The 24,401-nt window shown below is 34.7% G+C and overlaps 1 protein-coding gene across 8 annotated transcripts in view; it reads left to right on the forward strand.

Annotated features, from left to right (window-relative positions):
* The window catches only part of PRDM5 (PR/SET domain 5), a 238,092-nt gene that overhangs the window by 113,525 nt on the left and 100,166 nt on the right, over positions 1 to 24,401 (forward strand). For 5 of the 8 annotated variants that reach the window (XM_002806650.6, XM_035293035.3, XM_054252957.2 and 2 more), the window contains 7 exons: positions 1,821 to 1,995; positions 4,508 to 4,682; positions 6,086 to 6,178; positions 6,439 to 6,560; positions 11,506 to 11,585; positions 18,487 to 18,571; positions 19,830 to 19,987. In XM_002806650.6, coding sequence (XP_002806696.1) covers positions 1,821 to 1,995; positions 4,508 to 4,682; positions 6,086 to 6,178; positions 6,439 to 6,560; positions 11,506 to 11,585; positions 18,487 to 18,571; positions 19,830 to 19,987 — 888 coding nt within the window. The remainder of the gene's footprint in view (positions 1 to 1,820; positions 1,996 to 4,507; positions 4,683 to 6,085; positions 6,179 to 6,438; positions 6,561 to 11,505; positions 11,586 to 18,486; positions 18,572 to 19,829; positions 19,988 to 24,401) is intronic. The other 3 variants (XM_035293034.3, XM_035293038.3, XM_078367865.1) reach the window with 1 other exon arrangement.

Consider the following 24,401-nt stretch of genomic DNA (forward strand, 5'->3'; position numbering starts at 1 on the left):
ACAGTTCAATTAACTTTCATAGATATTGATCAGATAAACACAAGATTTATGATTGCATTCTGAAGTCTTTATTAGGTGAGTGGGTTACCCAGACAATTAAGAACTCATCTAATAAAGACCTGGAAAATGCTGCTTTTGAGTTAAAGAGACCTCTCTTTTTCTTAGTGTCTATATATTTTTTGCTTGTTTTGTTGCATTAAGAGTACCAATTGTATAGAAGTTTATTCAGTGATATTAATTAAAAATAACTTTTTAAATGTTTTTAGATATATAAAATTAAAAAACTTCCAGTAGTGTTCAAGATGTTATAGGAATGTCTATGCATTAATGGTAGCTCATGGTTACATTTGCTTCAGTGCTTTGAACTTGTGAATCAAGCCTTTCTTCCACAGTATTGGATGAATATGATCATAATTTCTGTCCCTTCCATGAAATTTTCAAATATATATTGTTTTAAAATTACCAAGTAGTCTATGCTTTTTATTAAAAAAAAACCCTCCAAAACTAAAGCAATGTTGAATACAGCCCCTTTCCCATCCTTGAAATGATAACTGTATAAATAATTTGATGCATGTCTTTGAAATTTTTCATGAAGGTTCAAATTGTGTTTACATATATACGTAAATTGATAGATGCATACACTCTCCTTTCTCCCCTCTCTCTTCTTACTTTCCCTCTCACTTCTTCCCCTTTGTCTCCCTCCTCCTCATTTTTAACATAGGTGCTATGATATTGCCAAAGGAAAGAAGGCTTTGTTCTGTGCTCTGTGCTTTATTGAATTTCATTCATTGGTGGAGCTTATTTTCTTTGTCCTTTCCTGCCTTTGCCTACTCTGAAGGTTCAATAAATTCAGTCTCTGTTTTGCTTTGCTTTATACTCAGAAGCCAAACTAGGAACCCTCCCAGAACAAATCCTCAACTATGTAAAAGAGAGCAATTCTGGGTGCTTTCTCCTGGGGACAGCCGGCTTTACAGCTTTAGTTCTGGCTTCCCTGGTGATTGGCCCAAGGCCCAGCATGGCTTTTGTACCAACTGATTCCAAGTGGGAAGTTTCTCTGGGGTTTCCTTGGAAAGAAAGCTCTTTGTAGCATTCCTCTTCTGTGTCTGTTATTGGTCGAGGTTTCCTCTGCATTCGTTATCTATTATTTTGACTATGTCTGATTTCTGTTTTCCAGGACTTTCTAAAATATCTTGATATGTTGATGATGGACCTTGTTTTTTTTTCTTCTTCTTCTTGAGTCTGTCATTTTGGTGGGATTTAGGGAGACCAACAAGGTGAGGTTCACATGATGGCTCAGTCAACACCTTGAACTTCCCAGATGTCTAGTATTTTTTCTATTTCTGGACCAGGTTTTAGTACATTCTTTCAGGGAACGAACTTATTTGCACTTCCTCTGTCTTGTGTTAGAACTTGAAAGCCTTTTTTTCTTTCAGTTTTGTGTTAGTGTTAGTAATAATGAAATTCAATGATATCTCATTGCTCTCTGGGTGTATAAATGACACTTTTGCTTGTCAACTGCATTTATAGGCCACCACAAAGTGTTACTTACATAAAGCCAATTAGTGATGCAAAATTCACTTAAAAAATTTGACATGTGTAAATGCCGCTATCTTTTTGTCATATGTATTTCTATTTTATTTGCCAGGTAACTGAATATTGTCACCTACCTTATTCAGCACCCAGATCAACTAGAACTATTTTTTAAAAAGTAATAACTTTTCATGGGCACATAGTATTCCATTAATTTATCTTAAAATTGTTTCTTAGTTACTATCAGAAACAAATGAATGGTTCAGCATTTGAAAAAAAATTTGTTTCAGGAAGGAGAAAACATTTTCTATTTGGCAGTTGAAGATATAGACACAGACACAGAACTTCTGATTGGCTACCTGGATAGTGACATGGAGGCCGATGAGGAAGAACAGCAAATTATGACAGTCATCACAGAAGGGGAAGTTGAAAATTCTAGAAGACAATTAACAGCAGGCGGAAAAGGTATTACATCTTTAATTGGTGATCTGGGAGAAGTAGAAAAAATGTAGTTTAAACTGTGGTTGAATTATAGTTGCCTTGTAATATGGCATTCTCAAATAAAGTTAGTTTTTGTCAAAATTACTCTCAGAGGGTATCCTGTGGTGAGCTCATCTTTCTTAGAGCAGGAAAAGTATGTTGGGGGTGGGTGATGGATGTGCCTAAAGGACTGCCTAGGCCACAGGCAGGGGTGCGCTGCTGGGGCAGCTCCTGGCTCTCACCGCTCTCACTGGCACACTAGGGTAACGAGTAGTGAGGATTTTTTGTAGTCTTGCCCTAGCTCTGCCACTAATCAGTTGTGTAATATTGGGCAAGTTGTTGACTTTCTGAGACTTTACTTACTCATCTGCACATGGGAAAAGGTGAGTGTGGAGGTCAGGTACACAAGAGAGCCTGCTGGATCCGAAGGGGATTGGTTTCTCTGGTTTGGGATCTTTTGGGAACCTGCAGCTTCTTGGCGTCTCCTTCTGTTCTGATCACAGAAGCCTGGAGGATTGCTAAGCTGCCCCAGTTTGGTTACCAAAAACTTTGAATGACCATAGGTTAGACCTTCCTCAGTCAATACTACAGCCACTTGCTTGTTAGCTTCCTGGGAATAATCAGTTATTATTGGCCTTGTTGCTATTATGTTGTGTTTTACTCCTAAGGGAAGTTTAAGGGATTCATGCATGATGCTATAGGTATCCCTATAACAGGCCATTTTGTAACAGGCCTTGTCTTAATACTTTCAGGCTGTTATAACAAAATACTTTAGTCTAGATACTTGGTAAGCAACATAAATTTATTGCTTATATTTCTGGAGCCTAGAAAGTCTATCAAGTTGCCAGCAGATTTGGTGTCTGCTGAGGGCCCATTTCTAATTAGATAGCACCTTCTAGCTATGTCCTCATGTGACAGAAGAGGCAAACAAGCTCTCTTGGGCTTTTCTTACAAGGGCATTAGGCCCATCCTTTAGGACAGGTGATCACAACCTAATCACCTCCTAAAGGCCCCACCTCTTAATACAATTCCCATTGGGCTTTAAGTTTTAACTTACGAATTTTGGGGATTCATGAACATTCAGACCATAGTAGGCTGATAATATACAGTACTTTTCCATTTTGAGTAGCAAAGCCACTTCAGAAGTGATACTGGTTTCATTAATCAAAGTGGTAATAATGCTTTTCCTATATATTTTCTGTTCCAACTGCGTGTTCTTAGCTGAGAAAGTGTCTTCTGTCACCATTAATTGAGTTATTTAAAGGGAAGATAAGGACCGGGTTATATGCATTATGCTATATGGAATATCAAATTTAGGGTGATGGAAATTATTTCTGTATTATTCTGTGTTTTTTTTTGTTTTATTTGTGTATTTTATTTTTTCTCTGTCACCCCCCAGGGCGAGTTATTTTGTCCATTATTTTAATTTAAAAAGAAGTCGTCTACTTTTCTATTACTGCTCTGCTTTCTGCTTTATTTATTAAAATATCAGTTTTCATTATCTTTGTATAAAGAATCAACAGAAACTTAAACAATTTTTTTTTAAACATCTGAACCAAGCACTTGTACTGTGGCTATTTTTATTTTAGAATTCTTGGTCTTGTTTAGAAAAGCAAAGAAACAAAATAAAAACAAACTCACCCAAAGAAACAATGAAAGCCACCCAAATGTCTAACAATGAAGAGTTTCGTTAAATTAATTATGGTACGTTAAGTTTTAAAAAACACCAACGTTTGACATAAGATGCTGTTAAATGGGAAAATATATAAAATTGTATATAAAGTATGATCCTAAATTTACCTCTTCTTAGACTGTGCATAAAATATGTATGCACTAAAGGCAAGTCAGGCTTGCCAGTAATATTATGACAGTTGTCTCTTCATGATGGGATTATTGGTGTTTTTTATTTTCCACATATTCTAAATTTAATTTTATTTCATAATCAGAAAAAAAAATGTGTAACTTACATAGCACACTGAGAAATTTGGTCAGACATGCACCAGTCTGTATGGGACAGTGTAGCCTAATTCACTATACTAGTTGTAATCAGCACTGTTTTTATGACCTTGGTCTTTTTTCACATGTATGTGAGATTCCCCTTGGTAATTCAATATAGTTTACCTCAGTTTGATTTTTCTCCTTGTTAAGGTAAAAGTGAGCTTTTTAAAAATGACCAATTTCAGGAATAGCTTTTGTTTTGTAATTTAACATTTGTAATAACCCTTTGATCTGAAAAGTTAACATTATAGGGTGAATTGATTAATGAATTTGATTATCTATTAATTTGGTGAAGCACAAGTGATTTTGAAAATAATGTATTTCTAGTAACACTTGCTATTACTTTTTGTGTCTAATAGGATTAATATTTATAGTGATAAGAATTCACTCATATGGTATCATAAGCAGAGTTAATTTCAGTTTTAAAATGAGAGGAAAAATGAGCATTTCTTGGCTCTGAATTTTTATCTCATGACTATGTGTCCTTGTAAATATGCAGATGGCCTTGGCTGTAAAGAGGACTATGCTTGTCCTCAGTGTGAATCGAGTTTTACCAGTGAGGATATTCTTGCTGAGCATCTTCAGACATTGCACCAGAAACCAACAGAGGAGAAAGAATTTAAGTGCAAGAGCTGTGGGAAGAAATTCCCAGTTAAGCAGGCTTTGCAAAGACAGTGCGTATATTAAAGAATATCTTTAAAATTATAAGCTAATACGGTTTATTCCATTTGACTTAACTCATAGTTTTTAACCTCTGTGTGTGTGGTGGGGGTGGGAGGGCGCATGTTTGTGTGTATGTGAGTGATTAAGCATTTTACATTGGTATTGTCATTAATTTATCTTTTCTTAGTGTAGTATTTTGATTTTTGAAATATTCAAACAATGGATTTTAACATGCAAACACTGTTTTTGATAATTAGTTTTGTCCATTTAATAATTTGCCATTATGTATCAAGTTTACTGGTTTAATCTAAAATTCAGATATGCCTAATTCAGTTAGTCCTTCGAAGTAACAGTTTTAGTTGTCTACATTTGATATTCCTTCTGGAATCTGTTAAGGAAAAGTTTAAGAAATGGAGAGAGTTCAAAATATAAAGAATTCCTGGACATTTTGGGAAACACTGTTTATTTGAGAGCAACTTTGGAGGAATAATTTAAAGATGCATACGTACTGGATATAACAAGATGACAATTAAATGATCCCACACATAGCTCTGTACATTTCATTACTTTAACAATTTATATTAACAACATAAAATTATCTTTATTTAAATATTTTATAGGATCAGAAATTATTAAAAGTGAGAAATGCACATGCATTTGTAAAGTTTTTTTACTCATTAAAGTTTTTAATCAGATGATTGAATTTAAGTAATTTAAAGGCATATTTACATATTGGATGCAACTGTGGACTATCATTTTGTTGAACCCAGTTACTTCCAATATCAAAGTAATATAAATTGTCCCATCTCATCAGCATGTCTTTCTTCTCTTATGTGCTCCCATCCTGCTATTTACTTTCTTCCTCCAACCTTAGCTTCTCATTTTAACAGAATGTCACCTTACATATGAGCAAGACCTCTTTAATATAAGCTTTACTGTTACATTTTTATGTTTCGTTGAAGTAAAATTCTGAAATATGCTACATTTCATATTAAGACTGTATAATTATTATATGCATCAACTTGTGCTTATAAAAACTGAGATGAAAAATTGTGTTTAAAACCTAATAAATGTTCAGAGCATCAAAACTATTATAGTAGCAGGATATTACATATTTATAAATTCTACTATACATTCTTTAAAAAACAAGCAAGGGTGATATGCTTTTAAATAAATGGACATTAAATTGCATTCTATTTAGCTTTTATTGCATTTAGTATTATAAATTTATGCCAAAGACACCCTGCTGAGTAAAAGCTTACAGTTAAATAAGGTACTCCTAAAATTTGAAAAGGCAAAAGACAGAATGAAAAAAGGGATCATAAACATGACTTTATTCAGAGTTAGCATAGTTTCATTTTTGTCTTAGAGTTCCAGTTTTTGTTTTTTTTATCTTTTTCCTATTTCCCTTTAGTGTTCTTCAGTGCACAGTGAAAAGCAGTCTGAAGGAGTCTTCACGAAGTTTTCAGTGCTCTGTTTGCAATTCTTCCTTCAGTTCAGCATCGAGGTTTTGTTTCTGTTATGAGATGGCCGTTATATAATTGTGGGTCATTTTTTGCATGCACACTTTTATGCTTCTTAGTAACCCAGTTTCACATGCCCACAAAATTTAAATGCTTTTTTTCTTACCTGCATAGGTAATGCATGGAATGACCCTGAAACTCTGCTAGGGAGCATGTATTAGAAAATCTTGCTGTGATGTTTGAGTTTTGTAGGTATGTCTTCACCATTTCTTTTCCCTGTTCCATTTTGCTGGTTGTCTTGTAGTTTTGAGCAGCACCAGGAGACTTGCCGCGGGGATGCCAGGTTTGTGTGCAAGGCTGACAGCTGTGGAAAGAGGCTGAAGAGCAAGGATGCCCTGAAAAGACACCAGGAAAATGTCCACACTGGTAAGGAGTCATTGGAGGGTCGTTTCCAAAGGGACTTCCTTTCCCCAGGCTGCAGCGATCTGTTTTTAATTCTCATTCTTGAGGAGAGAGCTGGCTTTTCCATTGTGTTTTACACAGATGTGGAGCACTGGCAGTGGATTTTTTTCTTTCACTGAAAACTATTTCTTTCTCAAGTTGAATTTAGAGGCATTTGTTCTTTTTCCCATTTCTGAACTAAGCATGGCTATAAGCCCTAGTTAGAGTCTAGTTATGTTTGGGTGGTCAGGTGCATTAAGAATTAATATTTTTAAGTAACAATTTTAAATGTTATGGCATATGACATTTCTTTTATAAATTGTTAAAATTTATTATTATTAAGTGATGTCCTTCTGCCTTACTATTTTTACAGTAAAATCCAACTTTTGAAAATGCTTACAGTTCTCCTAAATTAGAGAAAATTACCAATACATTTTGACATTGGAATTGAATATCTTTGGATTAATTAAACAAATATTATTCAAATTCCGTCTAATAGCTAGCTAAACAATAAAACAGATATAAAATTTGACTGTCACTTAGGTTTATCTGCTTAGCACATAGTACACTGACAGTAAATATATTTTGGCTTAGGAATTGAATCTATTGTAGTGGGTTGAATAGATGATTGTATTGTCCCAGTTAACTTTTTACTTCTTGTCTTTTTACCTCTGTAGATTTCCTTCTTAAAGGAGGTTGAGAGTTATGAAACCCTGCATGTTCTTCTGTGCATATTCTTTGCTCATGTGTTTACTTTTGCCCTTGACTTCTGGGAAGTGGGTGGATATGTGTCTCTGGATGTAGGGGAAAGTGGATTTCTTTTCTCTCTTCAGTTATTTATTCTCACATTCAGGTGAAGATGATAGTCTGCGCCCAGCATCTGTGTCTTATGTTTGTTTATTGTCCAAAAAGTATTAACTTTACTAATAATATAGTAACAGAGGCTTCCATGAGCACAACTGCTAGCTGTGACTTTGGATCATTGGTTGGGCTGCATATTAAGTGCGACCTATGGTGAAAGCTCTGTGTGATGGAAGTAGGGCCTTGTGAAATGCACCTCCAGCTTGGTGCCCATCACTAGGCTTTTACAGTGTTCTGGTTTCTTTCTTTCCTTTTGAAGAATATTGGCTGATTTAGGGAAGATGGCATTTTTCTGAATTCAGTATAGTGGGACATTCCCTATGATTGCAAAATGCAATAATACTTTTTGATAGACTTGCCTTTATTGTTTTTTGATTTCCAATGCTGTTCTAGTTAAAATGCTATTCTTAATTTTCTTCATCTATGTCTGCAATACATTGTAATAGAACTTTCATGTCAGTTTTAAAGTTTAAGTTTGCTGAACTAAGTAAAAAACCAGATGCATATGAAGCTCTGGAAACTTGCATTCTTATTACTGTGCATGTGGTCTTCAGGCTGTGCTGTAAGCACAGTTTCTTTAAGGCTTCTTGTAGTTGGCCTTGCATATTGTAATATTACTGAATCTGGAAATTTATGGTGATTTTTTAAGGAAATAATTCATAAAAGGAAATCTTGTTTTATATATATATTTTTATTTGTGAACCATATAAAATGTGAAATCTTGCTGTATTTTAACTAAAGGTTACTATGCCATATGTTTTGCTGGGGTTGGTACATGATGTCATTATCTCATTCATAGTATGTCTCTTGCATCTCTCCTTTCCTCCATGGGCTACACAGGCATTTGAGGAAATAGTATTTCCTACTGGAGATAGCAAAGCAAAGAAGCTTTCATATACGTGGTTGTAGAATCAATTATTATAGAAAGGCAAAGGCACTCAAAGAAGGAGATCTGTGATGGCAAATGTTTTTTTGTTAAGGTAATATGAATTGAGGATGGTGATTAGAGAGAAGCTGAATTTTTAAATATGGATCACATTTTTCCACAGAAACTTAGCCCACAATGTGTTGAAACTTGAATACTGAAGTGATTGTCTGTTCAGTACAGTTGTATTCATTTCCTCACATGGCTTACTGGTGTAAATACTGTGTTCCTTAATGTTTTTGAAAGTTAAATCTGAAAGTCAAATATCAGATTTACCTACATAGGAAAGTTAAGACAGTATAACATCTAGGTATGGCTTTGTTGGTTCTGATATCCATGAGCCTAGGGGACCTGGTAGAGCAGTGAGGGTCCTCACAGTTACCTAAGAAGAAATAGAGAGTGAGGGGGCCAACCTCCTCAATCACTTCCCATCTTTCACTTTTGCTTAGATTCTATGGTCGCAGACAAAGAGACTTTGCATTTATGGGAGATAACATTTATCTACATTCTCAGATGAATAGGCATACCTGTTTCCTGTGTGTCTTCTCAGAGGAACTAGGATTCTTCTATGGTGAACAAGAGGAGCAGCCATGAAAGGAGAGAGAAAATTGAAGAGTGGGGATGGGGGTTTGATACCTGCAGGTGGAGTCATGGCAGGAGTGCAGGGATAAAGTGAGAGGGGTGGGTGGAAAAATCTAATTCTTTATCTCCTCTCTCCTCCTCTGACCTACCCAGTGTGAAGGAATTGGGCCTAGTATCAAGGAGCAGCTGCTACGAGGGCTAGAACAGGGCAGTAAGGTAAGGGTGGAAGATGGACCAACCAACTAGTGGGAGCTGGAAAAGAGGGAATATTCTTTCTGAATGGTGCCTCTTGTATGATATGTTTAGGAGATTGATGACCAAAAATATGCTATCAGATAATCATTTTGCCTGGGAGAATTTTCTCCTTTAGAAGCCATGTTACTTTTCAATCACTAAGAAGCATTTTCTTGACTATCATATTTAGTCTGCTAAAAACAGTGCATTAAATATAATAGACATCTTGAATAATAAGACAAAAATTCATATTTGCCATTTCACAGTGTATTTCTTTTTCATAAATGCAGTCCTATAATAAAATGAAATCATTTTGTAATGATGGTTGTATTTTAGATTTGCTTAAAAACATAGAGAAATGGGGGTGTGGTTGGGGTTGAGGTTGGGGCAGGAATGGCCATGGTGAGCTATTGTTGGGGCCAGGTGATAGACACATGGTGATTCATTATACTGTATGCTTACTTTTTGGATATTTGAAATCAGCCAATTAAAAATTGAAAACACATTTTGTGCTTATTCATTGTGGTGCATTTGATATTGTTATTATATCACATTTAATAATGTTTGCCTCTTCATTTCTATAACTGCAAAATTTGAAATATGAAATGAGCTACTATAAACATAATCACTACATAAGATGACAGAATTGGGCTTTAATTGTGTAATAGTATGATTGCCAACATATTGTTTTATTGTACTTTATTTCTTAAAATTAATTTGATAAACATATACTTAGAGATTGTATAAGACTCCAGTGCTGGAAAGAATAGCCTATAAATTCTATCTTAAAAACCCAGCTGATTAAATAAAATATCCTGTTGAAATATAAAAGAAAGTAACACATTTTATGAATTGATAAATTTAGTTTTTTCTGTTACAAACACATTTGGTTAATTTTAATTTTGATTTTAATTCCTTATGGATATATGCTTTTCTGATTTAATACTATACCATATTAGTACATGGAAAAGTGAATGGCCTGTTTTATATATGTAGAAAGTGGTATATTAAACTATGAAGATTTCTCAAATTTAAAAAGAAAGCTTTTACACAGAATGAAAGAAAATACTTGCAGACTACCCATCTGACAAGTGATTAATAACCAGAATATATAAGGTGCTCAAACAACTCAACAGGAAAAAAATCAAATAATCTAATTAAAAAATGGACAAAAAATCTAAAGAGACATTTTTCAAAGGAAGACATTTAAATAGCCAACAGGTATATGAAAAAATGTTCAAAGAAATTAATCATCAGAAAAAAATGCAAATCAAAACTCCAGTGAGATAGCATCTCACCATATTTAAAATGGCTTTTATCCAAAAGACAGGCAATAATGAATGCTGGGGAGGATGTGGAGAAAGGGGAATGCTTGTACATTTTTGGTAGGAATGTAAATTAGTGTGGCCTCTGTGGACAGTGGTGTGGTGGTTACTCACAAAACTGAAGATAGAACTACCATATGATCCGGCAATTCCACTGCTAGGTATATACCCCAATGAAAGGAAATCAGTATATTGAAGAGATATCTGGATTCCCATGTTTATTACAGTACTATTCACAATAGCCAAGATTTGGAATCAACCTAAGTGTCCATCAATGAGAGAATGGGTAAAGGTAGTTTTCTTAAGTAAAGTAAGCCAGGCACAGATACACAAATTTCACATGTGCTCATTTATATATGGAAACTAAAATTAAAACTATTCAACTCATGAAGATAGAGAATAGACTGATGGTTTCCAGAGGCTGGGAAGGGTAGCAAGGACAGGGTGAATAAAATGGGGATAATTATAGGTATAAAAATATGCTTAGAATGAATATAATCTATTATTTGATAGCATAACAGGGTGACTATAGTCAACAATAAATTATTGCATATTTTAAAATAACTAAAAGAATAGAATTAGAATGTTCCTAACACAAAAAAATGATAGATGCTTGAGGTGATGGATATCCTGACGTGATTATTACATATTGCATGCCTGTATCAAAACATCACATATACCCTATAAATATAGACACCTGCTATGTACCCATAATAATCAAAAGTTATGAAAAGGAACATAAGCTTCTGCATTCTCTTGGGAGGTTGGGTCTTTATTCTGAAGACTCCTCTATATACATGTTAAGTAAATTTGTATATCTTTTCTCTAATTAAAAATAAGGTTTAAAATACAACTTACTCTTTAAGTGTAATGGATATATCTACAACACTGAATAGTTTAGAATTCTAACTTATGAAGATGAACTTGCATATCACCTCGAAATACTATTTGTTTCTCCTCTTAGTCTCATTTAAATCATGATGGTATTTTATTTCTGTTTTAGGAGATCCTAAGAAAAAGCTTATATGTTCAGTGTGCAATAAAAAGTGTTCTTCAGCATCAAGCCTACAGGAACATAGAAAGGTCGGTATGATAAAGAATTAACTTTCATTACAGTTTAATATCTCTTTAATAATTTTAATATATTTTATAGTAAGTATAAAAGCTACCAAGTTATTTTGATGTGAAAAGATAATCTGAAAAATAAATAGCAATTATTAACTCTAACAACATTAGCAACTAGTTAATAGAATTTACAATAAAATATATTTAAAATGGAGTTTTAATTTTTGTTCTGGTCATGTCAAGGTCCAATATGTTTATATTATATTTATTATAACAAAGATGTAAATGATCATTCTTAATTTCACATACTGTTTCTTTTAGCTTAGCTACAAGCATGAGATATTTTAGTATTTACAAAAGGGAAGAGATGGTATTAGTGAAAATAAAATTTTACTTTTGTTATGGTTTATAAAATGAATTTTATTTCTGTTTATATATGGATGTATTACGAAATAATTTGATAGCACTTAAAATTTGTATAATTTTTAATCCAGATGCCACCATGTGCTGTGGATTTAACTTATAACATGTCAGGTAGCTTAATTGTTGTATTGATATGTCTGAGGTTATATCTTGTATGTTTAGCAATTTTGATCCTTAAAGAGAAATAATTAGGACAAGCACCAGGACCCAGGAATCAGGGTAGTGGGTTTCTTCTTCCGTCATTAACCTTCCATGTAACATTAGGCCTTTCTTGTCCCATAAAATGGGACACTGAATTGATCAGTATTCTCTTGTTTCTTCTCTGTGTGCCATAAAACTACTTCTTTTTTTTCAGTTTTCAAGTAGCAGTCTCTTTTAAAATTATACTTTAAGTGCTGGGGTACATGTGCGAACATGCAGGTTTGTTACCTAGGTATACACATGCCACAGTGGTTTGTTGCATCTGTCACCCTGTCATCTACATTAGGTATTTCTCCTAAAGCTATCCCGCCCCATTCCCCCACCTCCTGCTATCCCTCCCCTAGTCCCTCACCTCCCAGAAGGCCCCATTGTGTGATGTTCCCCTCCCTGTGTCCCTGTGTTCTCATTGTTCAATACCCACTTATGAGTGAGAACATACAGTGTTTGGTTTTCTGTTCTTGTGTCAGTTTGCTGAGAATGATGGTTTCCAGCATTATCCATGTCCTTGCAAAGGACATGAACTCATCCTTTTTTATGGCTGCATAGTATTTCATGGTGTATATATGCCACATTTTCTTTATCCAGTCTATCATTGATGGGCATTTGGGTTGGTTCCAAGTCTTTCCTATTATGAATAGTGCCACAGTAAACATACATGTGCATGTATCTTTATAATAGAATGAGTTATAAACCTTTGGTTATATACCCAATAATGGGATTGCTGAGTCAAATGGTATTTCTGGTCCTAGATCCTTGGGGAATTGTCACACTGTCTTCCACAATGGTTGAACTAATTTAGACTCCTACCAACAGTGTAAAAGCATTTCTTTTTCTCCACATCCTTTCCAGCATCTGTTGTTTCTCGATTTTTTAATGATCACCATTCTAACTGGCATCAGATGGTATCTCAATGTGGTTTTGATTTGCATTTCTCTAATGACCTGTGAGGAGGGGCTTTTTTTCATATGTTTGTTGGCTGCATAAATGTCTTCTTTTGAGAAGTGTCTGTTCATATCCTTTGCCTACTTTTTGATGGGGTTGTTTGTTTTTTTTCTTGTAAATTTATTTAAGTTCTTTGTAAATTCTGGATATTAGTCCTTTGTCAGATGGGTAGATTTTTTTCCTCCCATTCTGTTGGTTGCCAGTTCACTGTGATGGTAGTTTCTTTTACTGTGCAGAAGCTCTTAAGTTTAATTAGATCTCATTTGTCTATTTTGGCTTTTGTTTTCATTGCTTTTGGCATTTTAGTCATGAAGTCCTTGCTCATGCCTATGTCCTGAATGGTATTGCCCAGTAGGATTTTTATGGTGTTAGGTCTTATGTTTAAATAATTAATCCAACTGGAGTTAATTTTTGTATAAGGTGTAAGTAAGGGATCCAGTTTCAGCTTTCTGCATATGGTTAACCAATTTTCCCAACACCCTTTATTAAAAAGAGAATCCTTTCCCCATTGCTTACTTTTGTTAGGTTTGTCAAAGATCAGATGGTTGTAGATATGTTGTGTTGCCTCTGTTATGTTCATTGGTCTGTATCTCTGTTTTGGCACCAGTATCATGCTGTTTTGATTACTGTAGTCTTATAGTATAGTTTGAAATTAGGTAGCAGGATGCCTCCAGCTTTGCTTTTTTACTTAGGATTGTCTTGGCTATGCAGGCTCTTTTTTGGTTCCATATGAAGTTTAAGGAAATTTTTTCCAATTCTGTGAAGAAAGTCATTGGTACCTTGATGGGGATAGCATTGAATCTATAAATTTCTTTGGGCAGTATGGCCATTTTTATGATATTGATTCTTTCTAACCATGAGCGTGGAGTGTTTTTCCATCTGTTTGTGTCCTCCCTGATTTCCTTGAGCAGTGGTTTGTAGTTCTCCTTGTAGAGGTCCTTCACATTTCTTGTTAGTTGTATTCCTAGGTATTTAATTCTCTTTGTAGCAATTGTGAATGGGAGTTCACTCATGATTTGACTGTTTGTCTGTTATTGATGTATAGGAATGCATTATTAGATTGTTTAGAGGTATGGAATGCTTTATGAATTTGTATGTCCTTGTGCAGAGGCTATGCTAATCTTCTTTGTTACAGTGCTGTTAAAAACTGACACAAGAACAGAGAATCAAACACCGTGTGTTCTCAGTCATAGGTGGGTGTTGAGCAGTGAGAACACAGGGACACAGGGAGGGAAGCATCACACACTGGGGTCTGTTGGATGGGGCCAAGGAAGGGACAGCGGGAGTTAGGGAGATCAGTGAGGGATAACATGGAGAGAAAGGCCAGATGTAGGTAATGAGGGGATGGAGGCAGCAAACCACATTACCATATGTGTACCTATGCAACAATCCTTCATGATCTGCACATGTACCCCAGAACCTAAAGTACAATAAATAAAAAATAAATAAATTAGAAAATAAGGAGCACTGAGACTGCTTTTAAAAGATATTTTGCCTGGAATACCCATCCAGGGGACCCTTTTCCTCCCTCACCATCACCCTTATGGCTTCTGAAGCGGAACCTTTATGACAAAAGCAGTTCATCTTCTGAAGAGATAAAAAAATGAAGTCTACTAGAACAGTTGTCTTCTAAGTATCCTCTTTTATCATTAAGAGAAAAAAAAATGAAGTCTACTAGAACAGATGTCTTCTAAGTATCCTCTTTTATAATTCTATGTTTTATTTCTCTGACCCATTTAATCTTAGAGGTTGAAATTTAAGCTATTTTATCAAATAGAGCAATGGTTCCCAACCTTCTTGGTGCTAGGGACCGCTTTCCTGGAAGACAAGTTCTCCATGGACAGGGGGTTGGGGGAGGTGGTTTTGGGATGATTCAAGTACATTACATTTATTGTGTACTTTATTTCTATTATTATTACATTATAGTATATAATGAAATAATTATACAACTCACCAGAATATAGAATCAATTAGAGCCTTGAGTTTGTTCTCCTGGGAGTGATAGGAGACAGTGACAGATCATCAAGCATCAGAAACTCCTGTGCGATGGTAATGGAGTACAGAAACCATACATAACTCATGCCTTTGAGTGATCTTTGCAGAATGTTAATAAGTTGCTAGCTCACTGTAGCCCTTCCTCCATTTCAGCCTTAGTGCTTCACTATTCAGCCTTTCTGAATCCATAGGCAACTTTTGTTGACTCCAATTGCAACTTTTCTTATAGTTTGGGATGTCTAATGTCTAATAGAATTTGGTTGCAGTATTTCACCTTGCCAGTAGATGATGCTTTATGACAATGCGAAATTATAGTATAGTATCCTTTTTTTTTTTTTTTGAGTCGGAGTCTTGCACTGTCGCCAAGATGGTAGTGCAGTGGCACTATCTTGGCTTACTGCAATCTCCACCTCCTGGGTTCAAGCAATTCCCCTGCCTCAGCCTCCCAAGTAGCTGGGAATACAGGTATGCACCACCACACCCAGCAAATTTTTTTGTATTTTTAGTAGACATGAGGTTTAACCATGTTGGCTAGGATGGTCTCAGTCTCTGAACCTCATGATCCACCTGCCTTGGCCTCCCAAAATGCTAGGATTATAGTACTCTAGTATCTTCAATTATTATGTATTATCTCATATAATGATAGGGTATATTATGAGTCTTCTTGAAAATAATTTGGGTGTTCAAATTTTAAAACATTACCCTCCAAATTAATTTGGTATGCTATAAATTTTATAAAATCTCATAAAAGTATTCTTTATTGGGCATTTGGCATAATTAAATAGTATCACTTGTCATTTTCACTTTAAATATGATCTTTTTATTAAGACTTTTAAGGAATATTAAAAATAGCTTTGACTTGAATTTTTCACTATCAATGAGATAGTCAATATGAAAATGGTTTAATATATAGTAGATGTTCCGTTTATAATGTTGGAAATATTAGTTTAATTCAACCTTGAAAAAAGTTTCACGTTGAAGCCATGAGAGTTAAGAAGTAAACACTATTTCATTTAAAAATGAAACAAATGAACAGTGTTTTCTTTAACAGTTTCTACTTTATATATGGATTCATATTTTTTATAATTGTATACATCAATACCATTTTAACATTAAAAATGAAAACAAGCAAAAGTTTTCATTTATATATGACTCAGAAGGTATGACATCTTAGACTCTCTTGTTTGTCATTATAAAATTATATGTTATATATTACAGAAACATAGAGTTTAATAATATAAATCTGCTTTTACTATCTTTAAATAAACATTACAAGTCATGTCACTGGTCCTCAAACACAGGTGTTTAACTGAAGCCACTGTGAAAGTCTTTGATGATTGTAGAGGCTGCCTTTAACATGCCTCAGGCTGTAAGTTTTTCTTCTGTGCTGTGGGGCACTAGCATTCCAAGCGCTTGTGCAGGCGTGCAGGCCATTATTTTTTTGCGGAGCCCACATGCTTTCTAAAGGAATTCTTTGGACTCCTGAGATCCCCTCATAGATGCTATTGCATGTAAGCAGGGGAGATAAGTCAGACTCTTGTGGAATGACATATTTTGGCTTCTGCCTCGTTTCTCTACGTTTTCCCTGCTTAACGTAACTGGATTTAATGACTCATCGAGAGTCAGACCTGACCGAAGCAGAGGCTGGTTGGCAGCCTTCGACCTGCCACGTGCTTAGGCATTGAATTAAGCCATGGGCTGCAGGCCTGGGATCTGTCAGCCTTGTCCCAGCATCTGTTTCCCTGCCTTGAGGCCTTCTATGGCCACTTATATCAAGAGAACCATTTATCAGGGGCCAGTGGAGTCCTCCACTTATTACTGATGTGCTGTACCAACTCAGGGACTTTTGCCTAGATCTTTCACTCTGCACTGTTGTTCCTAGTTATTCTGCAGGGACACTGTCTTGGCTTCTTGCACAAGGGCCTTTGCTTCTCTGGGATTTAGTATTTTAAGCTGGACCTTAATGAGGTTGAAACAAAAACATGACTTCATCACAACCATTTTTGAATATTTAGCAAGGTAGCGTGATGATGATGTTCATTGGGATGATCAATATTTCTAATATAATATGTAATACATTCCTTTTAGAATTGAATACTTGGTTTCTGAAAAACTAGACTTCTACTTTTCATACCACCTATCCAGTTTCTCTGTGTTAGTGTCTGGGAGGGAAAGAACTAATTTAATATTCAATTGTAATATTTATATTAGCCAATTGTTTACTAAAGTTATATCCCCCCTTATTGAGCTTTTAACATAAATTTTATTCTGTATATTTAAGTTATATAACATAATATCATGAGATTCACATATAGTTAAAATGGTTATTTTAGTGAAATAAATTAATGCATCCTTTATCTCACATAGTTGCCCATTTTTCCTCCTGTGGCACAGAGCAACTATAATCTCATTTAGCAAAAATCCTGACTATAATACACTATTATTAATTGTAATCTTCATATTGTCCATTAAATCTTTAAAGTTACTCATCCTACATATCTGCCACTTTGGATCCTTTGACTAGATTTCCTCATTTTTAAAATTGTGGTGTTCCTGTCATGTGAGCCTTTTTTTTTTTTTTTTTTTTTTTTTTTTTGAGACAGAGTCTCACTCTGTCACCCATGCTGGAATGCAATAATATGAACACAACTCATTAAAGCCTCAAGTTCCCAGGTTCAAACGATCATCCTGCTTCAGCCTCCTGTGTAGCTGGGACCACAAACATATGCTACCACACCTGGCTAATTTTTTTTTTTTCAATAGGGACAAGGTATCACTTTGTTGCCCAGGCTAGTCTCAAACTCCTGGGCTCAAGTATTCCTTCTGCCTTGGCCTCCCAAAGTGCTGGGTTTATAAATGTGAGTCACTGAATCTGGCTCATGTGAAACTTATATTGTGAACTAAATGCTTTTCAGAATCCTATCTCTTCAGTCTTTTACTGTAATTAATGTTGCACTCTATACTATGCACATTTAAGTTTAAACTATTGTTGACTACTGTAAAGGAAGTATTACTAACTGGACGCTACATATTTCCAAGTCTAAATTTGTGCATAACAAAAGAGTTATTATATATTAGGCATAATTTTTACATAGTATAAATTTAATATGTACTAAATAGGACAGTTATATTACATTTTTAAGGACTGTGAATCTTATGACTCAAATGATATTTTTTCACTAGATAACTTATGTGCATTGCATTTTCAATGTATATAGGTTAGTGTGAACAAATTAGGGCTGAACTATAATATATAGTCGGTATTGCAGTAGACACTAGTCACATGTTTACACTTTTGCTTTAGAACTATGTAATTTATTAGGCTTTGACAGTTGATTTAACTGTTTAACTTTTGCAGATTCATGAGATATTTGATTGTCAAGAATGTATGAAGAAATTTATTTCAGCTAATCAGCTAAAACGTCATATGATCACTCACTCAGGTAAACTATATACTTTTTTGTTTATATGGATATCATTACAAAAGAATTACATTGTCACTTTTATAAACTCTAAGCGTGGTAATCAGGGGCCCTCGATATAAATTCTACTTTGGACATTTACTAGTCATATGATTATGAAGAAGTTACTTAATTCCCTAGACCTCAGCTTATTTACAGAGCAAAGGTGTTTAGAGTAAATGATATCGAAGATCGTCAGAATCACCAAGTAATTTGTCACTTATTTGTCCTTGAGCTTCAGTTTATTTTTCATCTGTGAAATGGGTTGCTGGTACCTACCTTTCAAATTAGCCATGAAGGTTAAATGCGATCATTTAGGTACTGTGCTAGCAAAGTGTCTGGCATTTAGTAGGTATTCAAAAATTATAATTCCTGCATTTCTAGATACTTTTACATTCTAGCTAAGGTACTAATAAATGTTAATAAGGAATCTATAAATACATTTTGAGTATATAAGTTTTTAAAGCTGTAGTTTCATATAAGCAACTTTTAGGAATAGGTCTGTTTTACTTAATGCAGACTAAAAAAATCAGCTCCGAAAATAATTTTTACTTTATGGAATCTCTAGAGTTTAAGATGTCTATAATTTAAGGTGATTGAAATCAGAATGTTTTTGAATATGCACTTTGTAGATACATATGAGTATTTTAGTAATTTAAAATCAGAGATCAATACCTGTTATCTTGTAGGTATGCTTTATTTGATACATGTTGTGTATTTTTTATTTCAGCATCAATGTTATATGGATATTGCATAAATGCAGATTTTACATGCCAATCTAAATGTTTGGTTCCTGCTGAGCATTGGAAGTTCTGCCTCCATGAGGCCTGTGTGGCCCGGAGGGGAGGGGGGAGGCAGCTGTGTTCTTTACCTGAGTCCCTGTCAGGTCACTTTCTGCATTTGAGGCCCTGACCCTGATTTAAACTCTCACGTATCAGCATGGTTTTCATCTGGAAATAGGATTTGTTCCATAAATTTAAACCTTTTCTTTATATCTAACCACTCTAAAAATTCAAAATACATCTGTAAGATAACAAGCTCATATTTCATTTGGTAGTAGGCACATTTGTCCTAACATAGGTATACTGGGTGGTAGGTGTTTTTTAGTTGTTTGACTATGCTTTAGTTTACTTACCATAAGAAGTAACGTAAGGTAAGGATGTTCCTTTGCCTATATATACACACACACACAAACACACACACATATATATGAGATTGTCTGCACTCATTTTTTTAACAGAAAAACGACCCTATAAATGCGAGATTTGTAATAAGTCTTTCAAGAGGCTTGATCAAGTGGGTGCTCATAAAGTAATACACAGTGAAGACAAACCTTACAAATGCAAACTTTGTGGAAAGGGATTTGCCCACAGAAATGTTTACAAGAATCATAAGAAGGTAAAAGCTTATTAATATTATTATTGATTTTTATGGATTTGCTGCTGTGATTTTCAATTTTTATCTTTAGAAAAAGCTTTTGCAACTGTGTATGATGGAACGACTGGGGAAGATCTTCTGCATTGTATCACTCACTTGGGCCATAACCCCTCACAGCCTCCTTTCTGTCTTCCATTCCCTTTTGAAACTGTCCTCATAAGCAGAGTGCCTAGTTTTTCTTAACATAGTTATCAAATTAATTTGTGGGCCATGGGATTTAGTAATTATAAAGTCTTTATTCTGTTCCTTCTTTCCAGAAGGTTTGATACTTTATTTACATTATCTTTTTGAAATTCCCTTCATCCTCGGGATCCTTGTAGTATGCTCTGCTAGGTCTTCTGCCAATTTCAGTGAACATTTTTTACTTCCTTTCCCCTCAGAGGGTTATTCTGGATTCTTTGCCTGTGAACTTCTGTGTTTTCTCTCCTTAAAAAATGTCAACTACATCCAAGACTTCTGCTATCAACACCATACTGATGAATTCCAAATGATTTATTTTCTTTAATCCCAAGTTTCAGACTCACATTTATGACTGGGCATCTTTTAGACATAATGTATTCAGCATGCCTCAGAATGGCTTTTTCATTCTCATTGCCTGAGATAACTTTTCTTTTGGAATTTCCTCTTTTAATGACAAAAACCTGTAATTATCCTTGTCTCTTTATTCAGTATTGGTCCCTTTATAAAATTAGAAGCCAGATATAAAGACTATACCCTTTACAGTATCTCATCACCTTCACAATCATCCCTTCCTTTACCATTCCAACATTATGATTATTTTTCCTCCGAATTGCTTTAATACTCATCTAATTAGGCCTATCATTTCTTGCTGCAATCAGTCCTACCAGGAAAATCATGCCAAAGCATCACTCTAGTATATCACTCTCATACTCTAATATTAAAAGTAGGTTGCCAGTGCCTACATATGTGATGGTATGTACACCTTCACCTGTCATTCAGAGTTCTCTGGATCATGACCTCAACCTACTTCTCCATCTTTTTATCCTTTTATCTGCATTAACCATACCTAAAATGACTAAATATTTGCCTTCCTTCTGTGTGACCTTCTCTTTCCTTCTCTCTACCTTCCTCTTTTTCTTAAAGTTATTAATATAATGTCCTAGTTTCTTCTGTTGATTTTTGTTTTCAACTCTTATATTTTACCTTTGCTCAAGTTCTTGTTTCAGAATGTATCATGTAGATAATACATAATGCTTGAATTGAATTCAGGAAATTTATCCAAAGATATTCAACATCTTAGAAATGCATGTAAAAACATTTTTGTGATATACAAAATATTTGCTTATTGATTTTGGTTGATGTATTTTAGTATGCTGTTAAATAACAGGTATATGATCTTTTAAAAATAACTTGTTATTTTTTCAGTTATACTCCATGGGATTATAATTATTATATTTACGGGATACTTCCAATGATTTTATTTTATCTCTTTTGAAATCATTTAAAAATTATAATACCAATTTCAGCCTTAGTCCAAAAAGAGAAATAAAAAGGCAGATTTACGAAAGAATAAACAGGGTTGTTATAGTGTCTTAAATCATCTCTGCCTAATTTCTTCCTTACCATCTTTATGTGTACCTCAAGCATTGTATAGTCAGGACAGGACAGTGTTCATTACTGCTGCTTTGGAATTACATGACTATAAGAAGTTACCTGGCTAGTTTCCTGTTCAGTCTCTGGAACCCTCTTATTCCTTTCTTTGATGAAACTGATCTATCCACATTTATGAGTTTTTCACAGTTTGGCTCATGTTATATGCCATATGGGAATTTGGCACAGGATCTTTGCACCATCTTTCATACTTGAAGCCATAAATCGTATAAAAGTAATAATGATATCTTAGGACGCATAGAAGCAATGATGCCTGTAATTTCCAAAGTGGAAAGCACATTCAGTCCTTCTGCCCTAGACAAATGTGTTTCTTACTGTGTTATGATCCTAGCCTATATTTGGCATTGTTATGTGAAAATACCTGAAATATTCTCCAAGAATCCCATAAAAACAGAAGATCAATCTTTTCTTCCATCACAATCATTAATGGCTAGTTGGGAGACATAAAAGTAAGGATATGCCACAGAAATCAGAAAAAAAGGTTAAAAGTCAGTATGATCCTTTATTTTAGTATGCTCAAGGGTTGTTACTTTAAATGAATTAATGATTCTTTTGTTTATTTGAGTATATAATATATACATTTTTATTATACTTATTTGAGTTATTTTGGGTTGGTTCGTCTCTTAACATTTGGACTTGCTTGAAAAATGGAATATTATTTTTCATTGTGATTATGATAGCATATAGAGAAATTTTATTTATTTCATTTTAATTTTTTGAAATGGATTCTCACACTGTTGCTCCTTATGAATGTCAACTACATTCATGACTTGAAGTGCAGTGGTACAATCTTGGCTCACTGAAGCCTCTGCCTCACAGGTTCAAGTGATTCTTGTGCCTCAGCCTTCCAAGTAGCTGGAACTACAGGTGTACTCCACCATGCCTAGCTAATAAAGTACATATTTTTTTGTATTTTTACAAAGTATATTTTTAATAGAGACGGGTTTTCACCATGTTGGCCAGGCTGGTCCAGAACTCATGATGTCAAGCAGTCTGCCTGCGTCGGCCTCCCAAACTGTTGGGATTACAGACATGAGCCACAGTGCCCAGCCAGCATATAGAGAAATTTAAAGGGGTGGTTTTTATTTTGAAAATTTAGTTACTCATTTTAGCATCTTACCAGTTATGTGGGTTCAATAGGTTACTTTTTCATCTCCTTCATTTTTCTGACAATGATTTTATCTGAATTATAGTTGTATTTTAGGATCTAGCTAAAAAAATCATTTATCTGGATTCAAATATACTTTGATTCTTTAAATCACAATTTGAACAATTTGAAGCTATATTAGTCTTCATCCTCCGTTGTGTTCCCTATCACATATAATGCAAAGCAAAATTTGGGTGGTATACAGTGCTTCCCTCCTCCCGCTGTAGGATACATGTTTAGATGTACTGAACCATTTTGGATCCTAGAGCTGGCACTATTTGCTTGATGATGGAAGTCAGTATGGAGGGGTTTTTCCCTGATGAAGTCATAAAGAAGCTCCTGGGGGACAGGTGTGTTTCTGTTCAAATAAAGGATTTTTTTTCTGACCTTTTACGTAGACTTCTAGGGATGAAACTTTAGAGGCTTATGAGGAAATCTAGTCACAACTTCTCCTGGAATAATTCCTTTTGGGCCTTAATATCTCATCAAGTTTTCAAATTTTGGGCCATGACTGCTCTGTGGGTCTTGAAATCAATTTACTGAGTGATGACTGGTCATTAAAAAACATAATAGAAAAATAGAGTAAAGGGTCATTCAATAAAATAATACATGTGTTTGTGTGTGTGTGTGTGTGTTCAGTTTTGGAGTCAGAATTATTTATCTGTTCATAGTCAACAAGATAAAAGGCAATGCAGTTTACTCTTTGCCTGGGATAAATTTTATTAGACCTTAAAGTAAGAAGTTTTTCCCCACAAATACGGTTTAGATTCTAATTATTATTATTATTTCATTTTTATACTTTACATTTTAAGATACATGTACAGAAGGGGCAAGTTTGTTACATAGGTATACACATGCCATGGTGGTTTGATGCACACATCAAACTGTCATCTACATTAGGTATTTCTCCTAATGCTATCCCTTCCCTATCCCCCTACTCCTCAACAGGCACTGGTGTGTGATGTTCCCCTCCCTGTGTCCATGTGTTCTCATTGTTCAGCTCCCACTTATGAGTGAGAACATTCAGTGTTTTGTTTCTGTTCTTTTGATAGTTTGCTGAGAAAATGGTTTCCAGATTCATCCTTGTCCCTGGAAAGGACAGGAACTCATCCTCTTTTATGGCTGCATAGTATTCCATGGTGTATATGTGCCACATTTTCTTTATCCAGTCTATTGGTATTTGGGTTGGTTCTAAGACTTTGCTATTGTGTACAGTGCCACAATAAACTGATGTGTGCATGTGTCTTTATAATATAATGATTTGTAATCTTTTGGGTATAGAACATCATGGATTACATTCTAAAATCAAAATATATGGTTTAAGTTTAACATAGTAAAAAAAAAAAAGTTCTTCACAATTTCCTGGAAAGATGTTATCTTAGAGACTGAGAGATGTTCACTCAACAGAGTACAGCCACTCTTTCCTTTAGCTTTTACATCAGGTTACTCTTCTTTGGTGATGCTGCAGGAGAGATAGTGCCCATTCATTTAAGGTGTTGCTGTAATGTACAAAATCACAAGCTGCACACAGTATGAGGGACATGCAGCATTTGAACCTAACAGAAGGAACCACAAATACAGGTCACTATCCAAAGC

The sequence above is a fragment of the Callithrix jacchus genome, chromosome 3, assembly GCF_049354715.1.
Source record: "Callithrix jacchus isolate 240 chromosome 3, calJac240_pri, whole genome shotgun sequence".
Lineage (NCBI taxonomy): Eukaryota > Metazoa > Chordata > Mammalia > Primates > Cebidae > Callithrix > Callithrix jacchus.